Below are 11,435 nucleotides of genomic sequence, written 5' to 3'. Positions count from 1 at the left end.
CGTTATTCGATCCACATTTACGTGCCGGGCAGTGTGTAAGGGATACCGTGGCGGGCCAGAGACCCGCTCCTTGGCGACTAGGACTTTTCTGCTAGGCTGCATTGGTCGTTAGCGTTTAAGTAGCAACATTCAGCGCAGTGCCTGGCATTTAGTGGGTGCTCAGTAAAATGCCTGTGGAACGAAGGGCAGTCAATGCACTACATATAACTGTTCCGCGCCCGAGGAGCCCTAATTAACAGCCTCTCCTTGCGCGCACACGCGCTCCTTGACGCAGATACAGTGTGTGAGCCTCCAATTCGTACGCACAACCAGAATTAAAATCTATAACTGCCCCGACTTCGCTTTGCGCACGCGCCTTTTGAGGTAGCATCCCGAAGAGAAAGTGGCGCGTTTCCCGCCAGACCCGGGGCGTGGCGCCAAGCGCATCTTGATGACGACATTTCAGCGCCGGATACCGAATGGTGGCCCCAGTACCCGAGGTGAGAGACGCTATGGACCGTACGGGTGAATTCCAGGAGCCGCTCGCAAGATGGTCCCGCGTCCAGGCAGCCTCTGTGAACTTCCGCTGAAGCTGTCTTGGTTCCTCCGCGAGCTCTGGGCGGGGCCTCGTCGTCTCTGGCCCGGGCCGGCGGGGGATCCTAGGGCCCGGGCTGCCCCCTCGTTCCACCTTCCCTCGTGGCTCACACATCCCATCCCGGTGGGTGCTCGGTTAACGTTCGTTGAATGAGTTGGAGGAAGGAGAGCTTAGAGTTCAAGTTGAGCCTTGGACTCAATAAACCGTGTAGGAGGAAAGTCTGGATGTGGGTCCTGGCTGGAGCCTTCCTCCCTTTGAGGCTCGATTTTTTTTTTTTTTCGAGCCTCAGTTTCCTCATATGTGGTACGGGTATCACCAGAGGCGGATTAAGGTCGGTTGAGGTCCCGGGCGCAGAAGAAAATATTGGGCCCCTTACATTAGAAAAAAATGTAAAGTTGGGGTTTTGCAGGGCCCCTTCAGAAGTCGGGCCCAGGGCGCGCAGTTGATGTGCGCTTTGTTAAATCTGCCTCTGGGTATCACGATACTTACTTCACAGGACAGTTGTGAGCAACAAATGAGAGCATGCTCGGCTTCTCAGAGCAGCTAGAGGGAGACCTTGGCAGTAGCGTGATTTGCTCGACAAGATCGTCGTTGACTTGAGGGCTGTCGCTCTCATAAGACCCAAAAACAAGGTCCGAAGCAAATCCTGAGGAAAGTGGTTGTTGAAGTGGTGGAGTGGGATGAACCAGGGTGAACCAAACTCTTGGTGCACAGTGCAGAATGGTGTGATGGGGGGAGCCTAGCCATGGCAGGGTCAGGGAACAGAGTATGTAGAAGACACTGCCCTCCCTTAGGAAGACCGCCTAGTTTGGCACCCTGCCTATGATGCAAGCTTCCTCTGAACAAGGAGGTGCTTTCACCTCTTTTTTTTTTTTTTTTTTTTTAAATGAGAGAAAGGGAGATAGACTCCCAGATGCACCCGGACGAGGATCCACACCCCACACCCCCCTGAGGCGGATGCTGGAATTAACCGATCTATCCTCAGCGCCTGAGGCTGATGCTGGGACCAATCGAGAGAAGGGGAAGAGAAGCAGAAGGTCGCTTCTTATGGGTGCCCTGACCAGGGATTGAACCCTGGACATCAGCATGCCGGCTGACGCGCTATCCAGTGAGCAAACCAGCCAGGGCTGGAATAGTACTTTTGACCACTTGGTTCAGGACTGAGGCATTCTATGTTTTAAGTCTTTTTTAAAACGGAAACTGATAAGGAAACCAGTTAGAAGGTGACGGAAGACAATTTGACTTTGGGTGATAGGAATGCAGCATAATCAAATGTCAAAATAACCTAGAGATGTTTCTCTGAACATATGTACCCTGATTTATCAATGTCATACCATTAAAATTAATTAAAAAAAAACAAACCAACTGATAGCTAGTTTAAGAATTGAAAGAAAACCTTGGAGGTGGTTATACGTATTGCCACGTGGCAAATATATAGTACTTATCTCCCATCTACCCTTAAGGAGGGTTGTCAACACAGCCTCCTTGTACCCAGTCTGTCTCCATCTACATTAAGCTGTCTGTTGCTATCTCCCTGCCTTTAATCAGGCGGTGGGCAGAGCTGTGCCAGGAAAGCCATCAGTAGCCCATCATTGGGACTAGGCATGCTTCCTCTCTGCTCAATCTAAGTCGGTATTTTCATTTTCAGACCTGGGTAGGCAGAGAGGTAGGAATCTGGAGAGCTACTCCTCATTTTCTGATGGCCCAACCAAAGGCTCCCTTCAGGAGCTTGCTCATCTTTTCCCTTCATTCTCATAGAACACAGGTAATATAGAAATTTATCCACCAGTCTCTGTGAGGGATTTGTGGGGAGGTCTGTGTATTTGATGTTGGCTTTGCCATTCACCAATTGGGTGAGGCCTTCTCTCTGCCTCCATTTCCTTATCTGTACTGACCTTGTAGGGTTGTGACGATGTATTTTTTTTTCATAATGAACTTAGCAGAATAAAACTTCACCCATTTATTATCTCAGTATTATAAGCAGGTTTGGTGTTCTTGGCTTAGGGTCTCACAGGGCTAGAATCAAGGTGTTGGCTAACTTTGTTCTTATGTGGATGCTCTGGAGAAGAATCTGCTTCCAAACTTATTTAGGTTGCTGACAGAGTCTAGTTCTTTGGATCTGTAGAACTAGGCCGCTGTTTCCTTGCTGGTTGTCAGCCAAGATTGCTCTGTATTTTATGGTCCACAGACTTGAGACGTTAATTGTACCTGCAAAATCCCTTCACAGCAATCCTGAGATGAGTGTTTGATTGAATAAGTAGGGGCAGGCACTTGAGGTCTATTTTTAGAATTCTGTCTACCACCAAGAATTAAATGAAAAATGCACTGCTCACAAAAATTAGGGGATTGGGGAACGTGCAGATACTCTAGTACTTTTAGCCTTTTTCTTTATTTTCCCAGTGCTTTTTTTTTTAAATTTTATTTTTTAATTATTTATTCATTTTAAAGAAGAGAGAAAGAGAGAGAGAAGGGGAGGGGGGAGCAGGAAGCATCAACTCCCATATGTGCCTTGACCGGGCAAGCCCAGGGTTTTGAACTGGCAACCTCAGCGTTCCACATTGACACTTTATCCTACAGTCCCCAAACTTTTTACACAGGGGGCCAGTTCACTGTCCCTCAGACCGTTGGAGGGCCGGACTATAAAAAAAACTATGAACAGGCCCTGGCCGGTTGGCTCAGCGGTAGAGCATCGGCCTGGAGTGCGGGGACCCGGGTTCGATTCCCGGCCAGGGCACATAGGAGAAGCGCCCATTTGCTTCTCCACCCCCCCCTTCCTCTCTGTCTCTCTCTTCCCCTCCCGCAGCCAAGGCTCCATTGGAGCAAAGATGGCCCGGCTGCTGGGGATGGCTCCTTGGCCTCTGCCCCAGGCGCTAGAGTGGCTCTGGTTGCAGCAGAGCAACGCCCCGGAGGGGCAGAGCATCGCCCCCTGGTGGGCAGAGCTTCGCCCCTGGTGGGTGTGCCGGGTGGATCCCGGTTGGGCACATGCGGGAGTCTGTCTGACTGTCTCTCCCTGTTTCCAGCTTCAGAAAAATACAAAAACAAAAAAAAACTATGAACAAATCCCTATGCACACTGCACATATCTTATTTTAAAGTAAAAAAACAAAACGGGAACAAATACAATATTTAAAATAAAGAACAAGTAAATTTTTTTTTCTTTTTTTTTTTACAGAGACAGAGAGTCAGAGTGAGGGATAGACAGGGACAAACAGACAGGAACGGAGAGATGAGAAGCATCAATCATTAGTTTTTCGTTGCACATTGGGACACCTTAGTTGTTCATTGATTGCTTTCTCATATGTGCCTTGACCATGGGCCTTCAGCGGACCGAATAACCCCTTGCTTGAGCCAGCGACCTTGGGTCCAAGCTGGTGAAAATTTTTTTTTTTTTTTCATTTTAGAGAGGAGAGGGAGAGACAGAGAAAGAGAAGGGGGGGAGGAGTTGGAAGCATCAACTCCCATATGTGCCTTGACCAGGCAAGCCCAGGGTTTCGAACCAGCAACCTCAGCATTTCCAGGTCAACGCTTTATCCACTGCGCCACCACAGGTCAGGCCAAGCTGGTGAATTTTTGCTCAAACCAGATGAGCCTACGTTCAAGCTGGCGACCTTGGGGTCTCGAACCGGGGTCTTCCGCATCCCAGTCTGACGCTCTATCCACTGCGCCACCGCCTGGTCAGGCAAGAACAAGTAAATTTAAATCAACAAACTGACCAGTATTTCAATGGGAACTATGGGCCTGCTTTTGGCTAATGAGATGGTCGATGTCCAGTTCCATATTTGTCACTGCTAGTTGTAACAAGTGATATGACGCGCTTCCGGAGCCATGACGCGTGTGTCCCGCGTCACTGGAAGTAGTACTGTACGTGAACGAAGCCGCGCTTTGCGGATGCATCCTGTGCTCCTCTCACTGACCACCAATGAAAGAGGTGCCCCTTCTGGAAGTGCGGTGGGGGTGGATAAATGGCCTCTGGGGGCCGCATGCGGCCCGCGGGCCATAGTTTGGGGACCCCTGCTTTATCCCATTGCACCAACACAGGTCAGGCTCTTTCAGCCTTTTGTATAGTGCATTTTTACCAATGAAATAAAAGTTGGGTTTGCATCTCATTTGCATAATCAAACTTTTTTTTTACTTGTTTGCTTTTCTGATCTTGTTTAATAAAAAAAATTGCCTGACCAGGCGGTGGCGCAGTGGATAGAGCGTCGGACTGGGATGCAAAGGACCCAGGTTTGAGACCCCGAGGTCACCAGCTTGAGCGCGGGCTCATCTGGTTTGAGCAAAGAAAGCCCACCAGCTTGAACCCAAGGTCGCTGGCTCCAGCAACGGCTTACTCGGTCTGCTGAAGGCCCGCGGTCAAGGCACATATGAGAAAGCAATCAATGAACAACTAAGGTGTTGCAACGCGCAATGAAAAACTAATGATTGATGCTTCTCATCTCTCTCCGTTCCTGTCCGTCTGTCCCTGTCTGTCCTTCTCTCTGACTCACTCTCTGTCTCTGTAAAAAGTAAATAAATAAATAAATAAAAATAAAAATAAATAAATCAAATGCTTCTTTAAATTAAAAAAAAAAAAAAAAAAAAAAAGCAAGCCCTGGCCTGTTGGCTCAGCGGTAGAGCGTCGGCCTAGCATGCGGAGGACCCGGGTTCGATTCCCGGCCAGGGCACACAGGAGAAGCACCCATTTGCTTCTCCACCCCTCGGCCGCGCTTTCCTCTCTGTCTCTCTTTTTTTTTTTTTTTTTTAATTTTTTAAATTTATTTATTCATTTTAGAGAGGAGAGAGAGAGAGGGAGAGAGAGAGAGAGAGAGAAGGGGGAGGAGCTGGAAGCATCAACTCCCATATGTGCCTTGACCAGGTAAGCCCAGGGTTTCGAACCGACAACCTCAGCATTTCCAGGTCGACGCTTTATCCACTGCACCACGACAGGTCAGGCTCTGTCTCTCTCTTCCCCTCCCGCAGCCAAGGCTCCATTGGAGCAAAGATGGCCCGGGCACTGGGGATGGCTCCTTGGCCTCTGCCCCAGGCACTGGAGTGGCTCTGGTCGCAATATGGCAACGCCCAGGATGGGCAGAGCATCGCCCCCTGGTGGGCAGAGCGTCGCCCCTGGTGGGCGTGCCGGGTGGGTCCCGGTCGGGCGCATGCGGGAGTCTGTCTGACTGTCTCTCCCTGTTTCCAGCTTCAGAAAAATGAAAAAAAAAAAAAAGAAAGAAAAAAAAAAAAAGCCTGACCTGTGGTGGCGCAGTGGATAAAGCGTCGACCTGGAAATGCTGAGGTTGCTGGTTCGAAACCCTGGGCTTGCCTGGTCAAGGCACATATGGGAGTTGATGCTTCCAGCTCCACCACTTCTCTCTCTCTGTCTCTCCTCTCTCTCTCTCTCTGTCTCTCCCTCTCCTCTCTAAAAATGAATAAAAATAAATTAAAAAAAGCACCTCTTACCTAAGAGTGTGCCTTAAAAAAAAAAACTTAAAAAAAAATAAATCTTTTTTTATCACTTCATATTCATTTTGAAATATCCCCTAATTTTTGTGAGCAGTATATATAGGGAGCCTTTAGAACCAGGCCTGGCTCATAGCAAGTGCTATATGCAAGCATTACCACTTGTTACCAAGGATTCACCACCACAAACTTGGCTCTGAAGCTGGCCACTGTAGACTACATGGGAACAGCATTTCTATAATACGTGGGACATGGCAATGCAGTGTGTTGAGTTATACAGATGTTCTCTTGTGAAACAATCCAGTGCTCTGTTGTTTGGCAGATGTTGAGATTTCATCTTTGCTTCTCCACAGTGGTTTCCTAAGACGGCCATTTTCAGTTCTCCACAGGAGGCTACTATGGCATTCCCTCACCTGCAACAGCCCAGCTTCCTATTGGTAAATATCCATTGCCTGTGTGAATGTCAGTATAATGATAGTCCTAAACTGGGGGGCTTGAGAGTTCTTTCCACTAACTTGAACTCTTCAGTGGTTGTTTTAGGGGGTATGTGATGGAAATAACACTGTACTTGAAGTTGGAATTTTTAGACTTGACTCTGCCTCTGCAGAACCTTGAGCTCAACCGCTGAGCTCTTGTTTTCTCCTCTACAAGGCGAATTGATACAAATTCCATTTTCCCTGCTTTCCAGGGTAGGGGGAGGAGCAACTGAAAAGGATGTACATTGAATTTTTTTTTTTTCTGTATTTTTCTGAAGCCGGAAACGGGGAGAGACAGTCAGACAGACTCCCGCATGCGCTCGACCGGGATCCACCCGGCACGCCCACCAGGGGGCGACGCTCTGCCCACCAGGGGGCGATGCTCTGCCTCTCAGGGGCGTTGCTCTACTGCGACCAGAGCCACTCTAGCGCCTGGGGCAGAGGCCGAGGAGCCATCCCTATCGCCCGGGCCATCTTTGCTCCAGTAGAGCCTCGGCTGCAGGAGGGGAAGAGAGAGACGGAAAGGAAGGAGAGGGGAAGGGGTGGAGAAGCAAATGGGCGCTTCTCCTGTGTGCCCTGGCCGGGAATCGAACCTGGGACTTCTGCACGCGAGGCCGATGCTCTACCACTGAGCCAACCGGCCAGGGCTTACTTTGAATTTTTATGTCTTGTAAATCCATACACAAAAGCATAATAATCATAACTGTCATTAGTGGAAAACAGAGGGATACTGCTGTGCTGGGGGCAACCAGGATTGTGCTTTAAATATTAAACATGATGCTGAGAAGTTAAAGCATGAGGCAAATGTCAGTGGTAAAAGTTTCAAATTTCAATTTCCAGGAGATACTTTTTTTTTTTTTTTTTTTTTTTAGTGAGAGAGAGACAGAGAGAGAGAGAGAAAGAGAGAAAAAGGAAGAGGAGCAGAAAGTATCAACTGGTAGTAGTTGCTTCTCATATGTGCCTTGATAGGACAAACCCGGGTTTCAAACCTGTGCCCGCAGCATTCCAGGTTAATGCTTTATCCACTGCCCCACCACAGGTGAGGCCCCAGAAGATACTTTATGTGAACATTTATTTAGAAAGACATTCTTCCTTTGTACACACTCTAGAGTGAGGCCCCGTGGATTCCACCCTTGTTTAGAGGTGGACAAGGCCTTAGATATCCTTGGGAAAAGCCCTCTTCATTGAAACTTTGGAATATCTTCTTGTCTTCATCCATTTGTACAGAGGCTTCTTTTCTTTGTGTAGTCAGGATACACACACCCTGTGACCTCAGGTACATTTCCTTAGTTCTTTTTTTTTTTGCATTTTTCCGAAGCTGGAAACAGGGAGGCAGTCAGACAGACTCCCACATGCGCCTAACCGGGATCCACCTGGAATGCCCACCAGGGGGCGATGCTCTGCCCCTCTGGGGCATCGCTCTGTTGCATCCAGAGCCATTCTAGCGTCTGAGGCAGAGGCCACAGAGCCATCCTCAGCGCCCGGGCCATCTTTGCTCCAATGGAGCCTTGGCTGCGGGAGGGGAAGAGAGAGACAGAGAGGAAGGAGAGGGGGAGGGGTGGAGAAGCAGATGGGCGCTTCTCCTGTGTGCCCTGGCTGGGAATCGAACCCGGGACCTCTGCACGCCAGGCCGATGCTCTACCACTGAGCCAACCGGCCAGGGCCGATGTCTGTGGTTTTTAAGTTGCCTGTTTCTTAAGGTTATGAACATACAGTAGGTTCATTATTTACTGAATAAAGGACATTTTGGTTAAGGGCTTAAATGGCAACAAATGCCACCCTCATTTCATTGGGCATTCTTCCTGATGACCACAGTGGTATAAATCATGGGTGGCAAGTCATGTAGGCGATTTCCAGCTCATACATGCATAGTTGGTGAGCGCTATATGGTCTGTGCGGGGAGCCCTACTTGATAGGGGTCTCTCCTGGATGTGGGACTGACCCTTTCTTGTGGATCAGGCAGAGGTCAAGTTTATTTTGATAATGTATAATTCTTTGAGGTTCCCGGGAGTACCTAACAGAGGGTGCTGGGAAGCAAGCTTGACAGTTACTGGTCTAAAGAACATGGGATGTCAGCCTGTCTTCTAGTAGCATCCTTTAAGTCACTGACACATATATGACCTAATGTATAAGGTACTAGGGAATTGGGCCAGTGATGTGTATCTCACTCCTGCCTGTCACCTGGATTTCTGCTTTAACTCATGCCAGAATATCATCAAAAGCTACAAAATGTATGTGCTCATGATATTTTTTTGGTTTCTTCTAGGCTAGCCTGAAAGCTGACTCTATAAATAAGCCCTTTGCACAGCGGTGTCAGGATTTGGTTAAAGTCATTGAGGATTTTCCAGCCAAGGTACAGCTCTGCCAGCGTCTCTTTGGGGCATGCCTCATACTGGTTTGTTTTTTTTAAATATTTATTTTATTTTTTAAATTTATTCATTTTTATTAGAGAGAGAAAGAGAGAGGAAAGAGATAGAACAGAGGGAGGAGCAGGAAGCATCAACTCCCATATGTGCCTTGACCAGGCAAGCCTGGGGTTTCGAACCAACAACCTCAGCATTCCAGGTCAATGCTTTACCCAGTGTGCCACCACAGGTCAGGCTTCATACTGGTTTTGGGTTTTTTTAATTTTTTTTTTTTTTTTTTTTTACAGAGACAGACAGAGAGTCAGATAGACAGGGACAGACAGACAGGAACGGAGAGATGAGAAGCATCAATCATTAGTTTTTCGTTGCGTATTGCAACACCTTAGTTGTTCATTGATTGCTTTCTCATATGTGCCTTGACTGTGGGCCTTCAGCAGACTGAGTAAGCCCTTGCTCGAGCCAGCGACCTTGGATCCAAGCTGGTGAGCTTTGCTCAAACCAGATGAGCCCACGCTCAAGTTGGCGACCTCGGTGTCTCGAACCTGGGTCCTCCGCATCCCAGTCCGAGGCTCTATCCACTGCGCCACTGCCTGGTCAGGCCTCATACTGGTTTTGTCTTTTTTTTTTTTTTTTTTTTGTATTTTTCTGAAGCTGGAAACGGGCAGAGACAGTCAGACAGACTCCCGCATGCGCCCGACTAGGATCCACCCGGCACGCCCACCAGGGGCAACGATCTGCCTACCAGGGGGCAATGCTCTGCCCCTCTGGGGCGTCGCTCTGCCGCGACCAGAGCCACTCTAGTGCCTGGGGCAGAGGCCAAGGAGCCATCCCCAGCGCCGGGCCATCCCCGCTCCAATGGAGCCTCGCTGCGGGAGGGGAAGAGAGAGACAGAGAGGAAGGGGGGGGGTGGAGAAGCAAATGAGCACTTCTCCTATGTGCCCTGGCCGGGAATCGAACCCGGATCCCCGCACGCCAGGCCGACGCTCTACTGCTGAGCCAACCGGCCCGGGCCCTCATACTGGTTTTGAAAAGTGTTTTAACAGATCCTGGTTCCCACCTCTGACCACTGCCCTGCTCAGAGGCCTAACCCAGCATTGTGACCATTACATTTGAGGAGACATTAAACATGTGAACATGTAGAACAGGGTTTTTTGACCATGGTGGCTTCTGTCCCACTTGGGATGCTTTCAGTGTCCCGGATATTTTTATTGTCACATTTAGGTATGAGGGTGGTGTTGCTGGCATCAGTTGGTAGAGGTCAGGCATACTGGTAAACTGTCCCATAATGGACAGGTCAGCCCCCACAACAAAGAGGTGTTCAGGCCCTGGCCGGTTGGCTCAGCGGTAGAGCATCGGCCTGGCGTGCGGGGGACCCGGGTTCGATTACCGGCCAGGGCACATAGGAGAAGCGCCCATTTGCTTCTCCACCCCCCCCCCTCCTTCCTCTCTGTCTCTCTCTTCCCCTCCTGCAGCCAAGGCTCCATTGGAGCAAAGATGGCCCGGGCGCTGGGGATGGCTCCTTGGCCTCTGCCCCAGGCGCTAGAGTGGCTTTGGTCTCGGCAGAGCATCGCCCCTGGTGGGCGTGCCGGGTGGATCCCGGTCGGGCGCATGCAGGAGTCTGTCTGACTGTCTCTCCCCGTTTCCAGCTTCAGAAAAAATTAAAAAAAAAAAAAGAGGTGTTCAGCCTAAAACATCAACAGAACTAAAATTGAGAAATGCTAATGTAAATACTGAAAATATGTATTTACATCACTCCCAGAATTATCAGGTAGTAAATGAGGTAAATTTAAGAAGCCAGGCTGGACAAGGAGTTACTATCAAATGACAGTAAGTCTCACTTTCAAGGATTCACTATTAGAATGTTGCCACCTTTTGTAATAAAGCTTCTTCAGATCAGAAGTTTCTGATGTTTTTAACAAACCTTTTGAATAGCTGACTTATTTAACCACCCCAAATATAAAGCAGTACTGCTTGGTATGCCGTGTAACCACAGTGATAGAATCCAAGGCTGCTGCTCCTGTTGGCACAGCTATGCCAGGGTTCCTTTGGGTGCTGGGCTGGTCCTATGGGCCTTTGAAGCAGGGAATGACATCTTCAGATCTCAAGTCCAGCTAGGGAGACAGGTAGCATTGGTGCGGGACTGGAGCTGCCACATAACCCTGGGTGGGCACTGGTCCTCATCAAGCCTGTCCAAAGCCTCACCCACACACTGTTTCAGGAGCTGCATGCCATCTTCCCATGGCTGGTAGAGAGCATTTTCGGCAGCTTGGATGGTGTTCTCATCGGCTGGAACCTCCGCTGCTTACAGGGCCGTGTGAGCCCTGTAGAATACAGCATTGCGATGGGATTCCTAGACCCTGGGTAGGTAGGTTCGTTATCCGAGGAATTGGATGTTTCCTCTGGTGATCTCATTTTTAAATCACTATATTTTTCAAAGTTAAGAAATGAAGTGAAAGATGATTTGCAGTTCATTTGCCCTGTATTTTTGGTTTAATTTCATGGTCAGTGGCCCAATGATGAAGTTGGTTTATAAACTTCAAGCTGAAGACTATAAGTTTGACTTTCCCGTCTCCTACCTGCCCGT

The 11,435-nt window shown here is 49.0% G+C and overlaps 1 protein-coding gene and 1 non-coding gene across 5 annotated transcripts in view; one reads left to right on the top strand and one right to left on the bottom strand.

Moving 5' to 3' along the window:
- Positions 1–450: 450 nt before the first annotated feature.
- The window catches only part of SMPD4 (sphingomyelin phosphodiesterase 4), a 28,190-nt gene continuing 17,205 nt past the window's right edge, over positions 451–11,435 (top strand). For 2 of the 4 annotated variants that reach the window (XM_066365418.1, XM_066365417.1), the window contains exons 1-5: positions 451–697; positions 6,363–6,446; positions 8,752–8,838; positions 11,070–11,212; positions 11,358–11,433. In XM_066365418.1, coding sequence (XP_066221515.1) covers positions 530–697; positions 6,363–6,446; positions 8,752–8,838; positions 11,070–11,212; positions 11,358–11,433 — 558 coding nt within the window. In that variant the 5' untranslated portion in view covers positions 451–529. Of the gene's footprint in view, positions 698–6,362; positions 6,447–8,750; positions 8,839–11,069; positions 11,213–11,357; positions 11,434–11,435 lie in introns of those variants that run through there. The other 2 variants (XM_066365419.1, XM_066365420.1) reach the window with 2 other exon arrangements.
- TRNAA-CGC (transfer RNA alanine (anticodon CGC)) lies at positions 7,058–7,133 on the bottom strand. The gene has a single exon. It is a non-coding gene; the product is annotated as a tRNA-Ala (tRNA).

The sequence above is a fragment of the Saccopteryx leptura genome, chromosome 2 (genome assembly GCF_036850995.1).
Source record: "Saccopteryx leptura isolate mSacLep1 chromosome 2, mSacLep1_pri_phased_curated, whole genome shotgun sequence".
In the NCBI taxonomy this organism is placed as follows: Eukaryota; Metazoa; Chordata; class Mammalia; order Chiroptera; family Emballonuridae; genus Saccopteryx; species Saccopteryx leptura.
The sequence above is the reverse complement of the archived record's forward strand: the minus strand, read 5'-3'. Positions and strand labels throughout refer to the sequence as shown.